Source organism: Salmo salar, chromosome 19 (genome assembly GCF_965601325.2).
Source record: "Salmo salar chromosome 19, fSalSal1, whole genome shotgun sequence".
Taxonomy (NCBI): Eukaryota; Metazoa; Chordata; class Actinopteri; order Salmoniformes; family Salmonidae; genus Salmo; species Salmo salar.
Genome location: NC_138309.1, coordinates 1,035,422 through 1,055,985, shown reverse-complemented (window position 1 = coordinate 1,055,985; position 20,564 = coordinate 1,035,422). Strand labels below are relative to the sequence as shown.

The 20,564-nt window shown below is 41.9% G+C and overlaps 1 protein-coding gene across 1 annotated transcript; it reads right to left on the bottom strand.

The window, feature by feature from the left end:
* Positions 1-446: 446 nt before the first annotated feature.
* On the bottom strand, positions 447-17,221 carry LOC106578246 (meteorin). The gene is made up of 4 exons (XM_014156898.3): positions 16,870-17,221; positions 15,693-16,129; positions 9,472-9,531; positions 447-6,799 (listed from the first exon to the last, which is right to left on the bottom strand). Exons 1-4 carry the CDS (start codon positions 16,968-16,970, stop codon positions 6,486-6,488), a joined length of 912 nt encoding a protein of 303 aa, XP_014012373.1. The 5' UTR covers positions 16,971-17,221; the 3' UTR covers positions 447-6,485.
* Between the last annotated feature and the right edge of the window lie 3,343 nt (positions 17,222-20,564).

Sequence of the window (20,564 nt, the reverse complement as noted above, 5' to 3'; positions counted from 1 at the left end):
TTTTTAAGCCTTGGATTTATAATCCTCTAATGTTGTTGTTGGATCTGATTTGAATAGCTAGCATTTCGATGGCCATATTGAATAGATATGGTGACCCTTGTTTAACTCCTCTTGACAATTCAAAACTATCTGAGAAGTAACCGTTATTTACTATTTTACACCTGGGGTTGCTATACATTATTTTTTTACCCATTTTATAAGAGAATTACCGAAATTGAAAAAATCCAGGCATTTATAAATAAAATCCAGTCTTACTTTATCAAATGCCTTTTCAAAATCCGCTATAAATACCATTCCTGGCTTCTTATATGTTTCATGACGTTTGATCAGTTTCTTGATATGCCACCCCTGTCAGGTGGATGGATAATCTTGGCAAAGGAAAAATGCTCACTATGTAAACAAATTTGTGCGCACAATTTGAGAGAAATAAGCTTTTTGTGTGTATGGAACATTTCTGGAATCTTTTATTTCAGCTCATGAAACATGAGACCAACACTTTACATGTTGCATTTATATTTTTGTTCGGTATAGAAAGAAACACCCCTGTCTACATAAGGTCCCCAAGTTGACAGTGCATGTCAGAGCTCAGACTATACCATGAAGTCTAAGGAACTGTCCGTAAATATTTGAGATAGAATTGTGGCTCAAAGTGGAAAAGAAAACTGGTACTTCATTATTTGTTTTTGTAAGAGGTGTTGACAAGCTGAAGGTACCAAGCTGTCTGTTTAAAATACTAGCACACAGCTCTGACTCCCATGCATACCCCACAAGACATGCTACCAGTGGTCTCTTCACAGTCCCCAAGTCCAGAACAGACTATGGGAGGCGCACAGTAGTACATAGAGCCATGACTACATGGAACAGCAGGGATTTGTGAAGTAACACAAACATAGGCACAGACACATGCATACACACACATGACAACATACGCACTATACACACACGTACATGGATTTTGCATTGTAGATTTGTGGTAGTGGAGTATGGGCCTGAGGGCACACAGTGTGTTGTGAATTCTGTAATGAATGTATTGTAATGCATTTAAAATTGTATAACTGCCTTCATTTTGCCAGACACCAGGAGCTAAATCGGGATCTATAATAAATACAAATACAAATATACAGTGCATTCAGAAAGTATTCAGACCCCTTGACAATTTCCACATTTTGTTACGTTATAGCCTTATTCTCAAATGGATTAAATAAATAAAAAACATAAATCTACACACAATACCCTATAATGTAAAAGTGAAAACACGATTATAGAATTTTTTGCACATTTATTAATTGATAAAAATAAATACCTTGTTTACATAAGTATTCAGACCTTTTGCTATGAGACTCAAAATTGAGCTCAGGTGCATCCTATTTCCATTGATCATCCCTGAGATGTTTCTAAAACTTGATTCGAGTCCACCTGTAGTACAATAAATTCAATTGGTTGGAAAGGCACACACCTGTCTACACTGTATAAGGTTCCACAGTTGACAGTGCATGTCAGATCATAAACAAGCCATGAGGTCGAAGGAGTTGTCTGTAGAGCTCCGAGACCGGATTGTGTCGAGGCACAGATCTGGGGAAGGGTACCAAAACATTTCTGCAGCATTGAAGGTCCCCAAGAACACAGTGGCCTCCATCATTCTTAAATGGAAGAAGTTTGGAACCACCAAGACTCTTCCTAGAGCTGACCGCCCAGCCAAACTGAGCAATCATGGGAGAAGGGCCTTGGTCAGGGAGGTGATGGTTCTGCAGAGAAGAATGGGAGAAACCCAAGAAGACTCTAGGCTTTTTACTTATTTATTTACAAACATTTCTAAAAACCTGTTTTTGCTTCATCATTATGGGGATAGATGAGTGGGAAAAACTATTTAATACATTTTAGAATAAGGTTGTAACGTAACAAAATGTGGAAAAAGTCAAGGGGTCTGAATACTTTCCGAATGCACTGTATCTGGGAAAGGGTATAAAAAAAAATCTAGAGTATTGAAAGTTTCCAAGAGCACTATGGGCTCCATCATTGGGAACTGAAAAAAATACAGAACTATCCAGACTCTGCCTAGAGCTGGCCTTCTGACCAAACTGAGCAACCAGGCAAGAAGGACCTTGGTCAGGGATGTGACCAACAACCCAGTGACCACTCTGACAGAACTACGGAGTTCCTTGGATGAGATGGGAGAACCTGCCTTATGGGAGAGTGGCCAGACGGAAGCCAATCCTGAGAAAAGGCACATGACAGCATGCCTGGAATTGACAAAAAAGGCACATGAAAAACTGAGATCAAAATGCAGATTCTGTGGTCTGATGAGACAGAAATGTAACTCTTTAGCCTGAATGTAAGGCGCTATGTCTTGAGAAAACCAGGCACAGCTCATCACCCATCTAACACCATCCCTACCGTGAAGCATGGTGGTGGCAGCATCATGCTATGGGGATGCTTTTCAGGGGCAGGGACTGGGAGACTGGTAAGGACAGAAAAACAATGATTGGAGCCAAATACAGTCAAATCCTTGATGAGAATCTGCTTCAGAGTGCAAACTACCTTAAACTGGGGTGAAGATTTACATTCCAACAGGACAATGACGCCCAGCGTAAACAGCCAAAGCAATGCTGGAATGGCTTCATAACAAGAATTTGACAGAGCTTGAGAAAATCTGTACATAAAATGGGAGAAAAAAAATCACAAAATCCAGACCCAAGATGACTCAGCGCTGTCATCCCCACCAAAGGTGCTTCTACAAAGTACTGACTCAGGGTGTGAATACTTAATTAAATACAGAAATCTCATTTAAATATCAATAAATTAGCAACAATTTATAAAACATGTTTTCACTTTGTCATTATGGGGTATTGCGTGTAGATGGGTGAGGATATACATTTTTTTTTAATCAATTTTGAATTCAGGCTATAACAACAGAATGTGGAGTAAGCCAAGGTGTATCAACACTTTAAGAAAAATCCATGAGATTCAAATGAGCTTTTCAGACTTTGTCACAGACCACAAACACTCCACAATACTGAGACAAATGTTTTTTCCCCCCTCCATAAGTAGTTTGTTTTTAGATGTTCTTATTTACAGTGAGGGAAAAAAGTATTTGATCCCCTGCTGATTTTGTATGTTTGCCCACTGACAAAGAAATGATCAGTCTATACTTTTAATGGTAGGTTTATTTGAACAGTAAGAGACAGAATAACAACAAAAAAATCCAGAAAACCGCATGTCAAAAATGTTATAAATTGATTTGCATTTTAATGAGGGAAATAAGTATTTGACCCCTCTGCAAAACATGACTTAGTACTTGGTGGCAAAACCCTTGTTGGCAATCACAGAGGTCAGACGTTTCTTGTAGTTGGCCACCAGGTTTGCACACATCTCTGGAAGGATTTTGTCCCACTCCTCTTTGCAGATCTTCTCCGAGTCATTAAGGTTTCGAGGCTGACGCTTGGCAACTCGAACCTTCAGCTCCCTCCACAGATTTTCTATGGGATTAAGGTCTGGAGACTGGCTAGGCCACTCCAGGACCTTAATGTGCTTCTTCTTGAGCCACTCCTCTGTTGCCTTGGCCGTGTGTTTTGGGTCACTGTCATGCTGGAATACCCATCCACGACCCATTTTCAATGCCCTGGCTGAGGGAAGGAGGTTCTCACCTAAGATTTGACGGTACATGGCCCCGTCCATCGTCCCTTTGATGCAGTGAAGTTGTCCTGTCCCCTTAGCAGAAAAACACCCCCAAAGCATAATGTTTCCACCTCCATGTTTGACGGTGCGGATGGTGTTCTTGGGGTCATAGGCAGCATTCCTCCTCCTCTAAACACGGCGAGTTGAGTTGATGCCAAAGAGCTCCATTTTGGTCTCATCTGACCACAACACTTTCACCCAGTTGTCCTCTGAATCATTCAAATGTTCATTGGCAAACTTCAGACGGGCATGTATATGTGCTTTCTTGAGCAGGGGGACCTTGCGGGCGCTGCAGGATTTCAGTCCTTCACGGCGTAGTGTCTTACCAATTGTTTTCTTGGTGACTATGATCCCAGCTGCCTTGAGATCATTGACAAGATCCTCCCGTGTTGTTCTGGGCTGATTCCTCACCATTCTCATGATCATTGCAACTCCACGAGGTGAGATCTTGCATGGAGCCCCAGGCTGAGGGAGATTTACAGTTCTTTTGTGTTTCTTCCATTTGCGAATAATCGCACCAACTGTTGTCACCTTCTCACCAAGCTGCTTGGCGATGGTCTTGTAGCCCATTCCAGCCTTGTGTAGGTCTACAATCTTGTCCCTGACATCCTTGGAGAGCTCTTTGGTCTTGGCCATGGTGGAGAGTTTGGAATCTGATTGATTGATTGCTTCTGTGGACAGGTGTCTTTTATACAGGTAACAAGCTGAGATTTGTAGCACTCCCTTTAAGAGTGTGCTCCTAATCTCAGCTCGTTACCTGTATAAAAGACACCTGTTAGCCAGAAATCTTTCTGATTGAGGGGGTCAAATACTTATTTCCCTCATTAAAATGCAAATCAATTTATAACATTTTTGAGATGCGTTTTTCTGGATTTTTTTGTTGTTATTCTGTCTCTCACTGTTCAAATAAACCTACCATTAAAATTATAGACTGATAATTTCTTTGTCAGTGGGCAAACGTACAAAATCAGCAGGGGATCAAATACTTTTTTCCCCTCACTGTACATATTAACATTCACATTGGTATGAACACAAATCACACGGAACATTGACACTATCAGCGAACATGGCAGTATTGTGTATTTCTTTTTTACATGACACATCACGTTAATTTGATATTAACCGCTCCCTTCATCGATTAGTGCACATAAGACGTGACGTCTTTTGACTGACCAGAATTGACATACAGACATGTTTTGTCCCCCTCGTAAATGATCCCAGACATACTTACTGCTAACCCCAAAGCTGATGTAAAGACTATTACGCAAATACAATGAATATTGCTTGAAGAATTCAGTATTGATATTTGGACTAAATTGCTTGAGGTTTTCACGGCTCAACATGGTGATCAACATTTCGGACGCATGCTTGTGAAAATTAGATTGCTACTGCAACTCTTTCTGCCAGCTTTGAGACATATCCCATTGGACTTTTACTGAGGGGAATATTGCAGTTGTCAACAGTCGTAGTCCCACAAACATAAAAAATGTCCTCACAAACTCCCATTAATACAGTAACAATGACATAAATCTGGGCCAGTAGGCATATAGCATCTCAATATCAAGACATCCGTTTTCTTAGAATTTTGCAGACAGCTTTCTTTCTTAGGCTTACAGTTGGCAATTTTTTGATGTGGAAAATGGGTATGAATAACTACAAAATGGCTGCAATCGGAAACACTACTGCAAAATAATTATTTTCAACTGGAAAAACGGTTTCAAATTAAAATAAATCAGCATATAAAACTTTAAAAGTTTTCAACCAAACTGAGATAACACAATGAAATCTTGGAAGTGAACAGTATCATAAAAGCTCTTCATTAAATATTTATGCAGGGTTCTAAAAGGCAGAATTGCCCTGTGTGTACTTTGAGATTATTTTTCTCTGAGTTGACTAATGTCGTGAAAGTGCTTTCAGCACTAGAGCGAAGCGAGCTTTGAACCTTCTACACTAGCGCTAACATGTGCCAGCCCTAGCCTAGCATTAAGATGCGCTAGCAATATCTGTACATATATTAAGTTTGATCACACCTCTTCTATGCTACATCAATCAGCTTTTCATTTTGGTTTTCAGTGCTTGCAGCATCAGACTTTCCAGATGATTCCCTTATCAGTGCAAATTACGATAAAAAAAAAAACATTTGAAAAAGAGAAAGCCCCTCCCTAATCTCCAATAAAGAATCGTAACACTAACAATAGTCCACCATTGTTTGTTTCAACTACACATTTGTGCGAACATCTTGCACACAAAATGGTAGATTTCCCAAACAAAAAACATTGAATAAAATGAGTGGCCATTTTGAAGACCACCATAGAAAAACACCACAGCCTTGTGGTTAATTACTGGAATAGCAATTGTGTAACTTCTAAAACAGACTAACTTCACCACAGAATTTTTCACATATATTCCTGAGTTTAAAAGACAAAGTCACACTCAATAGCTCTGAATCCATGCCTGACAAATTGTTGCTTGTTGTTACGGAAAGCTCTTCTGAGAATTCCGAATAAGCATATTGGCATCTGGAAAATTTGTCCCGTGCCAAATGATTTAATCTCATCTAGTCCACACGGTGTCCTTCATATCTCCACAGGACTGCATATTGCACTGGGAATGTTGCTGAGAATGTCCATGCCCAACTCCTCAGTCCTTTGGGGAAGACTAAGAAGCTTCACCATCAGGTGAGCTTCCATCTTCCTCGCCTTTCACTCTGAGGTTTGGCAAACCAGAGGACAGGCTGATCGAGTTAAGGCTGTATTGTGAGGCAAGCCCTATTACAGGGAAGTAGTCAGCCAAGATTTGGGGTGGTCTGCTCAGTCCACAGCCAGTTCACAGGGTAGCTGCTGGACCAACTTGGCCTGAGTGTAGGCCTGGAGGAAGTCCTTGTAGCGGGGCGCGCAGCCCAGCCACGCCTCGCCGAAGTGTATGCGGCCGGTGAAGAGGAAGCTTCCTGCCCCGGGCCGGACGCCACACTGCAGCAGGGTCCTGATCTCGCCTGAGAGGGTCAGGTGGCCTGTCCCGGTAAACAGGGCATATTTCTGGCGAAATACTCGGGTGGTGCTGACCTTTATTACCGCCGCCCGTAGCTCACTGTCCTCATACACTGCCTTGATGTTACCACGCACCACTGTGGGGAGAAGAGACACACCAGTTAGTTACAAACTAATCTGGGCAATAGAGCTTGTGACAGCGGTTACAAATGTGAAGATCATAATTCAACAAAATGTGGACTAAGTTGGAGGAAATATATTTGAATGAATGTAATTTTCTTGAATACCTGCTCTTCACATTCTAAAAACATTGTTGAAATTGCTGGGAAACCGGTCATGTTTTAGCTGTAAAAAAACAGCTGAAGTAATAAAAAAGTCACTAGGATCCTAGCCCACCAGAGGCTAACATTAATTAGAGTCAGTTAACCTGTTAGGGCTAGGGGGCAGTATTGACACGGCCGGATAAAAAACATACCCGATTTAATCTGGGTACTACTCCTGCCCAGTAACTAAAATATGCATATAATTATTGGCTTTGGATAGAAAACACCCTAAAGTTTCTAAAACTGTTTGAATGGTGTCTGTGAGTATAACAGAACTCATATGGCAGGCAAAAACCTGAGAAGATTCTGAACAGGAAGTGGCCTGTCTGACAAGTTGTTGTTCATCTTGGCTCTTTTTATTGAAGACTGAGGATCTTTGCTGTAATGTGACACTTCCTACGGCTCCCATAGGCTCTCAGAGCCCGGGAAAAAGCTGAATGATATCGAGGCAGCCCCAGGCTGAAACACATTATCGCGTTTGGATAGTGGCTGGTCAGAGTACTCTAAGACTCAGGCGCGTGCACGAGGGCACGAGATGTTTTTATTTTCTCTCTCTTTGTACGTATACACGCTTTCCCGGTCGGAATATTATCGCTTTTTTACGAGAAAAATGGCATAAAAATTGATTTTAAACAGCGGTTGACATGCTTCGAAGTACCGTAATGGAATATTTAGAATTTTTTTGTCACGAAATGTGCCATGCTCGTCACCCTTATTTACCCTTTCGGATAGTGTCTTGAACGCACGAACAAAACGCCGCTATTTGGATATAACAATGGATTATTTGGGACCAAACCAACATTTGTTATTGTAGTAGAAGTCCTGGGAGTGCATTCTGACGAAGAACAGCAAAGGTAATAACATTTTTCTTATAGTAAATCTGACTTTGGTGAGTGCTAAACTTGCTGGGTGTCTAAATAGCTAGCCCTGTGATGCCGGGCTATCTACTGAGAATATTGCAAAATGTGCTTTCACCGAAAAGCTATTTTAAAATCAGATATATCGAGTGCATAGAGGAGTTCTGTATCTATAATTCTTAAAATAATTGTTATGTTTTTTGTGAACGTTTATCGTGAGTAATTTAGTAAATTCACCGGCAGTGTTCGGTCGGAATGCTAGTCACATGCTAGTCACATGCTAATGTAAAAAGCTGTTTTTTGATATAAATATGAACTTCATTGAACAAAACATGCATGTATTGTATAACATAATGTCCTAGGGTTGTCATCTGATGAAGATCATCAAAGGTTAGTGTTGCATTTAGCTGTGGTTTGGGTTTATGTGACATTATATGCTAGCTTGAAAAATGGGTGTCTGATTATTTCTGGCTGGGTACTCTGCTGACATAATCTAATGTTTTGCTTTCGTTGTAAAGCCTTTTTGAAATCGGACAGTGTGGTTAGATTAACCTCTCTAGGGTCGGTGGGACGAAATCGTCCCACCTACGTAACAGCCAGTGGAATCCTGTGGCGCGTTGTTCAAATACCTTAGAAATGCTATTACTTCAATTTCTCAAACATATGACTGTTTTACACCATTTTAAAGACAAGATTCTCGTTAATCTAACCACACTGTCCGATTTCAAAAAGGCTTTACAATGAAAGCAAAACATTAGATTATGTCAGCAGAGTACCCAGCCAGAAATAATCAGACACCCATTTTTCAAGCTAGCATATACTGTCACAAAAACCCAGAAGACAGCTAAATGCAGCACTAACCTATGATGATGAGTATTGGAGAACTTCCTGGAACAGTTCCATAATCCCAGACATAATTCAGCCTGATTATGTCTGAGTTAGAGCCATGTGGATTAGTCCACTGCACTGTCTCCCGGGGGGGGGGGGGGGGGCTTTTCTAGCCATTTTGTATTGAAGTAAATGTAGTTTGAATTGGGGTAGAAAATGCAATGACACCAAACTGCAGATGTGGGACCAAGTCACTATTATTCGAGCCACATGGAAGTCACAAGGTCCGAGTCTCAAATGACGTTAAGCTCAATATGCCGATGTAAAGCGCAGTTTATTTCTGTATCCTCCGTTTTGAAAATGCATCACCATTTATGGCTGTAATGATTGTTGATTTGCTGTAGGATTGGGTGAAGCACAAAATGTCAAATTGTAGAGGATGGATCGCCATAAATCTTCAGAGGATGCAGCTTTCAAAGACTCGGCCACTATTGGTTGACCTGTCATGATATATTGCTTGTTTATTTTTTTGCTCTTGAAGTGCCACAAAATAAGTGACAAACCCTGGCCAGATAATTTCAAGTCATCAGTCTCAAGTCAAAGTCCCGTCTTGAGGCTCCAAGTCAAGTTACTTTATTCTGTATCAAGTTGAGTCTCAAGTCATCCAATTTGTGACTCGAGTCTCAGTCATGTGACTCGAGTCCACACCTCTGCCAAACTATTCCTGGTCTGGCATGTTATTTTATTGTTATAAGTCAGCCCGGACAACAAAACAGGAGGTTGTAAAAGAGGAGAACTCACCAAAGTCACTGGTGCAGACAGCCATAAGGAGCTCTGTGTTGTTACAGGGTCTGCAGGCACCTGGGGAGAGAGGGGGGAGAAAGAACCAGTCAGTTGGAGCTCCACTAATCAAACAAACGGCAATTCCATCCACTCTTCGCTTACTCCCTTGTTTGATATTGTAAACCACATAAAACAAAAAAAGTAGGTATGACATGGTTAAGTTATTATATTTCAAAGCTTTATGTAAAAAAGTTGTTGAGCTTTAACCTATCCTGTTGCACACATAAAGGACACAAAAAAGGGTGGAGATGAGCTTATAAAGAAGATCAAATGCTCTGGAGGCGTGATATGAATAGCCAGAACAAACCACCATGCAAAGAGATACACACCGCAGTGTTCAGACAGCGGCTACTTTTACGGTTCGGAGAGGAAGGCCAGTGAAACTTAAAACCTCTTACATCTAGACGTTCCGCTAGCGGAACACCGCTCCAATATCCAATGATAGGGCGTGGCGCGAAATGCAAACTCCTCGAAAATCCGAAAACTTCAATTTTTCAAACAAATGACTATTTTACACCATTTTAAAGACAAGACTCTCGTTTATCTAACCACACTGTCCGATTTCAAAAAGGCTTAACAACGAAAACAAAACATTAGATTATGTCAGGAGAGTACCCAGCCAGAAAAAATCAGACACCCATTTTTCAAGCTAGCATATAATGTCACAAAAACCAAAACCACAGCTAAATGCAGCACTAACCTTTGATGATCTTCATCAGATGACACTCCTAGGACATTATGTTATACAATACATGCATGTTTTGTTCAATCAAGTTCATATTTACATCAAAAACCAGCTGCCATATGAGTTCTGTTATACTCACAGACACCATTCAAACAGTTTTAGAAACTTTAGGGTGTTTTCTATCCAAAGCTAATAATTATATGCATATTCTAGTTTCTGGGCAGGAGTAGTAACCAGATTAAATTGGGAACGTTTTTTATCCAGCCGTGCAAATACTGCCCCCTATCCCCAACAGGTTAAATAAGCATGCCCCATTCAAAAAAAATTGGAACCAGGAACAGATATAGCCCTTGGTTCACTCCAGACCTGACTGCCCTTGACCAGCACAAAAACATCCTGTGGCGTTCTGCATTAGCATCGAATAGCCCCCACGATACATAACTTTTCATGGAAGTTAGGAACCAATATACACAGGCAGTTAGGAAAGCAAAGGCTTGCTTTTTCAAACAGGAATTTGTATCCTAACTCCAAAAAGTTCTGGGACACTGTAAACTCCATGGAGAATAAGAGCACCTCCTCCCAGCTGCCCACTGCACTGAGGCTAGGAAACACTGTCACCACCGATAAATCCACAATAATTGATCACTTCAATAAGCATTTTTCTTCGGCTTACCATGCTTTCCACCTGGCTACCCCTACCCCGGTCAACAGCCCTGCACCCCTCACTGCAACTTGCCCAAGCCTCCCCCATTTCTCCTTCACCCAAATCCAGATAGCTGATGTTCTGAAAGAGCTGCAAAATCTGGACCCCTACAAATCAGCAGGCCTAGACAATCTGGACCCTCTCTTCCTAAAATGATCCACTGAAAATGTTGCAACCCCTACTACTAGCTTGTTCAACCTCTCTTTCGTATCTTCTGAGATCCCCAAAGATTGTAAAGCTTCAACGGTCATCCCCCTCTTCAAAGGGGGAGACACTCTAGACCCAAACTGCTACAGACCTATATGTATCCTACACTGCCTTTCTAAGGTCTTCGAAAGCCAAGTTAACCTGTTGGGGCTAGGGGGCAGTATTTTCACGGCTGGATAAAAAAACGTACCCGATTTAATCTGGTTACTAATCCTACCCAGTAACTAGAATATGCATATACTTATTATATATGGATAGAAAACACCCTAAAGTTTCTAAAACTGTTTGAATGGTGTCTGTGAGTATAACAGACCTCATTTGGCAGGCAAAACCCTGAGACATTTTCTGACAGGAAGTGGATACCTGATGTGTTGAATTACCTTTAAGCCTATGCCATTGAAACACACAGGGGTTGATTAATGTTTTGGCACTTCCTATTGCTTCCACTAGATGTCACCAGCGTTTACAAAGTGTTTTGAGTCTTTTACTGTGAGATCTGACCGAACAAGAGCCTTGGAACGGTGATGGCCGATTAGACTCTGGCGCGCGAGGTCATCGTTCCAATACGTTATAAAAGAGAATGCATTCGTCCACCTTGAATATTATTCATGTTCTGGTTAAAAAAGGCACTAATGATTTATGCTATACAACGTTTGACATGTTTGAACGAACGTAAATATATTTTTTCCCCTCGTTCATGACGAGAAGTCCGGCTGGCTTAGATCATGTGCTAACAACACAGAGCTTTTTGGACATAAATTATGAACTTTTTTGAACAAAACTACATTCGTTATGGACCTGGGATTCCTGGAAGTGACATCTGATGAAGAGAATCAAAGGTAATGGATTATTTACATAGTATTTTCGATTTTAGATCTCTCCAACATGGCCGTTTGTCTGTATAGCAAAGCTTATTTTTCTGGGCGCAGTGCTCAGATTATTGCAAAGTGTGATTTCCCAGTAAGGTTATTTTTAAATCTGGCAAGTTGATTGCGTTCAAGAGATGTAAATCTATAATTCTTTAAATGACAATATAATATTTGACCAATGTTTTCTAATTTTAATTATTTAATTTGTGGTGCTGACTTGACTGCCGGTTATTGGAGGGAAACGATTTCCTGAACATCAACGCCATAGTAAACCGCTGTTTTTGGATATAAATATGAACTTGATAGAACTAAAAATGCATTTATTGTCTAACATAATGTCCTAGGAGTGTCATCTGATGGAGATTGTTAAAGGTTAGTGCATCATTTTAGCTGGTTTTATGGTTTTGGTGACGCCTGTCTTTGAATTGACAAAACATTACACACAGCTATTGTCAATGTACTCTCCTAACATAATCTAACTTTATGCTTTCGCCGTAAAACCTTTTTGAAATCGGACAACGTGGTTAGATTAAGGAGATGTTTATCTTTCAAAGGGTGTAAGATAGTTGTATGTTTGAAAAATTTGAATTTTGACATTTATTTGGTTTCAAATTTGCCGCTCTTGAAATGCACCTGCTGTTGATAGGGTGCACCACGGGTGGCACGCTAGCGTCCCACATAGCCCCAAGAAGTTAACAAACAGATCACCGACCATTTTGAATCCCACCGTACCTTCTCCGCTATGCAATCTGGTTTCCGAGCTGGTCATGGGTGCACCTCAGCCACGCTCAAGGTCCTAAACGACATCATAACCGCCATCGATAAGAGACAATCCTGTGCAGCTGTATTCATCGACCTGGCCAAGGCTTTCGACTCTGTCAATCACCACATTCTTATCGGCAGAGTCAACAGCCTTGGTTTCTCAAATGACTGCCTTGCCTGGTTCACCAACTACTTCTCTGACAGAGTTCAGTGTGTCAAATCGGAGGGCCTGTTGTCTGGACCTCTGGCAGTCTCTATGGGGTGCCACAGGGTTCAATCCTCGGGCCGACTCTTTTCTCTGTATACATCAATGATGTCGCTCTTGCTGCTGGTGATTCTCTGATCCACCTCTACGCAGACGACACCATTCTGTATACTTCTGGCCCTTCTTTGGACACTGTGTTAACTAACCTCCAGACGAGCTTCAAAGCCATTACAACTCTCCTTCCGTGGCCTTCATCTGCTCCTAAATGCAAGCAAAACTAAATGCATGCTCTTCAACCGATCGCTGCCCACACCTACCCACCAGTCCAGCATCACTACTTCGGCCGGTTCTGACTTAGAATATGTGGACAACTATAAATACCTAGGTGTCTCCCCTTCCAGACTCACATTAAGAATCTCCAATCCAAAATTAAATCTAGAATCGGCTTCCTATTTCGCAACAAAGCATCCTTCACTCATGCTGCCAAACATAAAAAAACTGACTATCCTACCGATCCTTGACTTCGGCAATGTCATTTACAAAATAGCCTCCAACACTCTACTCAGCAAATTGGATGCAGTCTATCACAGTGCCATCCGTTTTGTCACCAAAGCCCCATATACTACCCACCACTGCGACCTGTATGCTCTCGTTGGCTGGCCCTCGCTTCATATCCGTCGCCAAACCCACTGGCTCTGCCTTATCTCAGCTCACTGGTCACCATAGCAGCACCCACCTGCAGCACGCTCTCCAGCAGGTTTATTTCCCTGGTCACCCCCAAACCCAATTCCTCCTTTGGCCGCCTTTCCTTCCAGTTCTCTGCTGCCAATGACTGGAACAAACTACAAAAAACACTGAAGCTAGAGACTCATATCTCCCTCACTAGCTTTAAGCATCAGCTGTCAGAGCAGCTCACAGATTACTGCACATAGCCAATCTGTAAATAGCCCATCCAACTACCTCATCACCATATTGTTATTTATTTTGCTCCTTTGCACCCCAGTACAGCTACTTGCACACTCATCTTCTGCACATCTATCACCCCAGTGTTTAATTTGCCATACTGTAATAATTTCACCATGGCCTATTTATTGCCTCACCCCCCTTATCCTACCTCATTGCACACACTGTATATAGATTTTCTCTATTGTATTATTGACTGTATGTTTATTCCATGTGTAACTCTGTGTTGTTGTTTGTGTCGCGCTGCTTTGCTTTATCTTGGCCAGGTCGCAGTTGTAAATGAGAACTTGTTCTCAACTAGCCTACCTGGTTAAATAAAAAATAAAAAAATGTTTAAATGTTTAAGTTGAAATGGTGCTGGAATAGCAGAGGCAGTGCTCCTGTTTTCTTTGTGCTGACTTGCTGTAACTGTTAGAAACCTTAACTTACAAGACCTACAACATGGTTAAGCAACTGTTTTACATGCAATATTTGTTTTATGGACTTCACCAGATACATGTTGCTCTCCGGTTTTGTGATGAAACAAAGGTGTGTGTGGTTGAATTTATTCCGCCAATGTGTGACTTGTCTTTTTGTTGTCTCTGCCTTATTGTATATCACGGTGGCGTATGAATGGATGGTTTATAGAGCAAACAACGCAATTATCACAAAATAGGTTGTAATATGGCTTTTTTCCTGGCTTGGCTTCCCCAGTGATTTAACCCACACACCACTACTGTTCACAGCTGTTAATCAGTTTTAAACTTCACAGTGGAAAATCAAATACATCCTCTTCCGTTTCATACAAGGACCCAGTCCACAGATGGTCACAAGTTACACAGAGCGAAACCAAACCCTGGCTGCATTGAATTGACTGCATTTTACAAAAACACCCTAGCATTTGTTTTCATTCTGCTGGCCTTGCAAGTTCCAAGAAGTTCACCCCCCAACCCACCTAGCTGCCCCTCCACACATTCCCTTTCTTAGTGAAAATGTCTGATAAATGAGATTCCTGCCTCCTCCCTGGCCATAGAGCAAACCTCCCCACATGCCCAACCAGTGTGTGTGTGTGTGTGTGTGTGTGTGTGTGTGTGTGTGTGTGTGTGTGTGTGTGTGTGTGTGTGTGTGTGTGTGTGTGTGTGTGTGTGTGTGTGTGTGTGTGTGTGTGTGTGTGTGTGTGTGTGTGTGTGTAGACTCTAGAGCGAGGAGGGGGTGTATTCCTAGAGCCAAGCCTTTTTAAAGAGGGGCCGTTCAACAAAAGAGGGGAGCATCTCAGCTGGGGCAGAGGTCTCCCTGTCGCCAAGGCAACGGCAGTAATCTCAGAACACTCTCCATTGAAAGGAGCTGTAGGCTCTGGAGAGAAGGCCCCACATACTGGGCTTTTGTACCCCCTAACCCTCCCCCCTCCTCTCTCCATTCGCCTTCAAATCTAAACCAGGGGACAGGGTCTGCAGGCCTATGCTTCCAGGGAAACTAGAGGACACTTCCCCCACTCTACTCTGCCGACGAAATATAATGTAATATGACTCAGAGACTCACAAAAAGAGAAATACAGGAAATATGTAGGGGAGAGGAGAATTGAATGATCAAATCTGAGCTAAAACAAATTCTAAAAGTTGTTTGTTAGGCCCATCGGCTATAAAGGAGCATATTCAAACACTATTTTCCTTGCTTTGCATTGAGAGAAATCTTTATAGTTCACGCTTTTATGTTTATTTATTTTATGTTTATCTATTTCAGCCCATATTACACTTCCATGACCCAAACTGATCCAACATGGCTGCCTCCCTCCTTGGTCCAACTCACCTTCATTACTGCTGACGGGGTTTGAGTCGAGTGACAGGCGCGCAGTCCAATCCCCTCGCAGCTCGTAGCGGAAAGATGCAATGCGACGGCTGATGTCCTGGTGGGGAGTGGCCTGGAGGAAGAGGGCCACCTTCTCGCCGGGCAGGCGGCTGAAGCAGCGCACCCGGGTTGGGGGAGACTCCTCCAGACGGTCCCCTACCAGGAGCTCCAGGACCCCGTCTCTCTCCAAGTAGAGCTGGGCCCCGTGGAAGTGCTCGGAGGGCTTGACGCAGGCCGTGATCAGGCCCGAGCTGCTTCCCCCGGGCCCCACTGCCGCAGAGGGCAACCTGGGGGACAGGGTGAGGCGGAGCGCCCCCTTAGGATAGAGCCAGTCCAGAGCACCCTCAGAACAGTGGAGGGAGATCTGCTCCACACTGCCTTGCTGCTGGGACAGACCACTGTGGGATGGAAAGATGGAGGGAAAGGAGGGAGAGAAAGGAGATAGTTATACAAGTGGACTTCTATGACCTCCAAGCCAGACAGACTAGTCCTCAGAAGTTGTCCTCTTGGCTGAAGTTGGAGTCACCAATATACCGCTTGTAGGATGTGGTGCAATTCTCAAAAACCATGAAGGAAATTGCACTAAACCTTGCAGGATATTTGGTTTGGGTGTAGGGCTTTAGATGTGGGGAAACTTGAGAGGGACTGAGGGAGAGCTTGCAACATCAAAGAAATCTGGCTAAAATGAATGACAACAGATGAACCTTTCAAGCCTGCTATTTTGATTGGAGTGCATTTCACTGATTTTAAGTGCATCATTGGAAAACAGGCTTTCAAAATACACATTGAACTGAGGTTTCCATTCGCAGAAAAAAAGGAGTGCCTCCTATTGGTCACCAAAGGACTGCGTCGGTGTCATGTGGAATTAACATAAAAATCATATTCTAAAGGCATAACTCTCTCCTCTCTAGCTCACTCTGCAAGTCTGCAACCCCAAAGCGCGCGCGATACATTGTTGCAAAGCACTGGAAACATTTAATTGCGCCCAACAACTGTCTGGTCTTGATCCAACTAAGGTCTGATAATTGATCACCAAAGCTGAACGGAACTCTTCGAATACATTCAGAACGAATAAAAATGCTATTTTATTTTGCACCTTCCTACATTCTTGAATAAACCGTTATAAAGTGATACTTGCCTCCCCCTCCAGCTGCATTGGTCTTCGGAATAACTGGACAGAGCTCTGTCAACAATGGGTAAGAGTAGGATCCAAACTTTGTAAATCCAAGAAATAGCCATTTCCTTCAGTACGTGCTACGAATTTGAGAAAAACTTAAATGTTCCAAAGATGCAGTCCCTTCAACCTTTAAGCATGGGAATCTCCACTATCCCCTATCTAAGCAAATCGTATTTTGCTGTTCTTGGCAACCTCCATAGCGCGGTAGCCTCCTCTTCTTGCTGATTTCCAGCTACAGTTTTAAAGGAGTGTCCCTACCTCTATTCTGACTCACTGATCCTAGTGCATAAAGAGAGGAGTCGTCTGAAGGTTTTGCCCGTGAGCACAAGTTGGTCGACCAATCAGAGTTGGAGAGGATCAACTTTAAACCACTCACACGATAGAGGGGGAGGAGTGTGATCTGTTGCCTGTGACAGAAGAAGAATGATCTATCAGTATGCAATAATAAACTATGTTGGTAATAGTTAAGAGGCATTTACCATTGTGTCAAACAAGCATGTGCAAAGTAGAATAATAATGAATTGCATGGGCAGAAATACGAGTTTGGAGATGATAACCCAATCTGACCTCCTTTGTTGAAATGTGAGGTCACTATGTCCTCGTATTTTCTCTGACATATAATAAGCAAAATCACAGAAAACATATTTTATCAGGGTGAGTGAAAATATTGACTTGAATGTTCTTGACAATATAGGACTACATGTGTTGGATCCCACTTCCTCAAAAGTAGAAGAAACCTCTCAGTGGAAAACAATGATTCCATCATGAACAAGAAGAGGTTTAGAAACAAATTTTAGAAGCACAAGCAAGACTGACAGAGAAAATTAAACCTAGAGACAGAACAGTATGGACGGAGTAGATACGTGTTCCTTATTGTGCTAATGCTAATTTGTACTCGTATCCCCATCCATCTTCCTGGACTGAAACAGTAACTTTGAATGTAGGTATGTACAGTACCAGTCAAAAAGTTTGGACAACCCTACTCATTCAAGGGTTTTTTCTTTATTTTTACTATTTCTACATTGTAGAATAATAGTGAAGACATCAAAACTACGAAATAACACATATGGAATCATGTAGTAACCAAAAAAGTGTTAAACAAATCAAAAAATATTTTAGATTCTTCAAAGTAGCCCCCTTTGCCTTGATGACATCTTTGCACACTCTTGGCATTCTCTCAACCAGCTTCATGAGGAATGCTTTTCCAACAGTCTTCAAGGAGTTCCCACATATAATGAGCACTGTTGGCTGCTTTTCCGTCACTCAGCAATCCAACTCATCCCAAACCATCTCAATTGGGTTGAGGTCGGATGATTGTGGAGACCAGGTCATCTGATGCAGCACTCCATCACTCTCCTTGGTCAAATAACCCTTACACAGCCTGGAGGTGTGTTGGGTCATTGTCCTGTTGAAAAAAAAATTATGGTGCCACTAAGCGCAAACCAGATGGGATGTGTATTGCTGCAAAATGCTGGGGTAGCCATGTTGGTTATGTGTGCCTTATTAAATTCTAAATAAATCGCTGACAGTGTCACCAGCAAAGCACCCCCACACCATGACACCTCCTCCTCCATGCCTCACGATGGGAGCCACACATGCGGAGATCATCCGTATACCTACTCTGCGTCTCACAAAGACACGGCAGTCGGAAACAAAAATCTCACATTTGGACTCATCAGACCAAAGGACAGATTTCCACCGGTCTAATGTTCATTGCTCGTGTTTCTTGGCCCAAGCAAGTCTTTTCTTATGATTGTTGTCCTTTAGTAGTGTTTTCTTTGCAGCAATTGAACATGAAGGCCTGATTCACGCAGTCTCCTCTGAACAGGTAGCCTAGTGGTAAGGGTGGCATGTAGCCTAGTGGTTAGAGTGTTGGGCCAGTAACCGAAAGGTTGCTAGATTGAATCCCTGAGCTGACAAGGTAAAAATGTGTTGTTCTGCCTCTGAACAAGGCATAACCCACTGTTCCTAACCTGTTACTGTAAATAAGAATTTGTTCTTAACTGAGTTGCCTAGTTAAATAAAGATTCATTAAACACAGTTGATGTTGAGATGTGTCTGTTACTTGAACTCTGTGAAAAATTTATTTGGGCTGCAATTTCTGAGGCTGGTAACTCTAATGAACTTATCCTCTGCAGGAAAGGTAACTCTGGGTCTTCCTTTCCTGTGGAGGTCCTCATGAGAGCCAGTTTCATCATAGCGCTTGATGGTTTTTGGACTGCACTTGAAGAAAGAAAATTTTCCGCTTTCACTTACCTTCATGTCTTAAAGTAATGATAGACTGTTGTTTCTCTCTACTTATTTGAGCTGTTCTTGCCATAATAATATGGACTTGGTATTTTACCAAATAGGGCTATCTTCTGTATAGCACCCCTATCTTGTCACAACACAACTGATTGGCTAACAATTGTTTACTTCTTGACGCACGTTAAGGATAGGGGGCGCTACAGCGAATTTTGAAAAGAATACGTCCCCATTTTAAACGGCCTCCTACTCAAACTCAGAAGCTAGGATATGCATATAATTAGTAGATTTGGATAGAAAACACTAAAGTTTCTAAAACTGTTTGAATGGTGTCTGTGAGTATAACAGAACTCATATGGCAGTCAAAACCCCGAGACAGATCCTAACAGGAAGTGGAAATCTGATTTATGGAATCACTTTCAAGTCTTTGCCTATGAAACACACCGTGAGTTAGGATTCATTGAGGACTTCCTAAGGATTCCACTAGATGTCAACAGTCTTTACAAAGTGGTTTGAGTCTTCTCCGGTAGAAACTGATTTTATGTCCAAATACCTACATTTTGTTCGCGCGTTAGGTTCACTATTCCAAATGCACAAGGCGCGTGCACTAGGTCCAGACGAAAAGTCAAAAAAGTTCTATTACAGTTTGTAGAAACATGCCAAACGATGTATAGAATCAATCTTTAGGATGTTTTTATCATAAATCTTCAATAATATTCCAACCGGACAATTCCTTTGTCTTTAGAAATGAAAAGGAACGGAGCTCGTGCACATGGCCGCGCGCGATAAACAACTCATAGCTTTCAGCTGGTCCACTTACTCTAGGTGGTCTTATTCGCTCCCCCTTTACAATAGAAGCCTAAAACAACGTTCTAAAGACTTTTGACATCTAGTGGAAGCCCTAGGAAGTGCAATATGACCCCACAGACACTGTATATTGGATAGGCAATCACTTGAAAAACTACAACCTCAGATTTCCCACTTCCTGGTTGGACTTTTCTCAGGTTTTTGCCTGCCATATGAGTTCTGTTATACTCACAGACATCATTCAAACAGTTTTAGAAACTTCAGAGTGTTTTCCATCCAAATCTACTAATAATGTGCATATCCTAGCTTCTGGGCCTGAGTAGCAGGCAGTTTACTCTGGGCACGCTTTTCATCCGGACGTGAAAATACTGCCCCCTACCCCAAAGATGTTTTTAATCTTGTTAATAAAATGAAACTTAATTCTTTGATGTGTCATTGTTCATCAATGTAGATTAGATTGAACTGCACCATGCAAGTAGAAAAAAGCCTGTCAAGTCTGTGACACACAGCTTTTCTCAATGTTGTCAGTACTTGATGTACAAATAGAATGCATTGTATAGCATTATATAGTTTGTACCTTGTATTGAGATGAAGAAATTCAAATA

What these genes read in the sequence shown, in the direction of transcription:
- LOC106578246 (XM_014156898.3), bottom strand. Translation starts at nt 16,970, where the DNA reads ATGGCTATTTCTTGGATTTACAAAGTTTGGATCCTACTCTTACCCATT. An exon ending in CCCCGTCAGCAGTAATGAAG is followed by an intron (nt 9,532 to 15,692) that starts GTGAGTTGGACC and finishes CTCTCTCCCCAG; the next exon opens with GTGCCTGCAGACCCTGTAAC. An exon ending in TGTCTGCACCAGTGACTTTG is followed by an intron (nt 6,800 to 9,471) that starts GTGAGTTCTCCT and finishes TTCTCCCCACAG; the next exon opens with TGGTGCGTGGTAACATCAAG.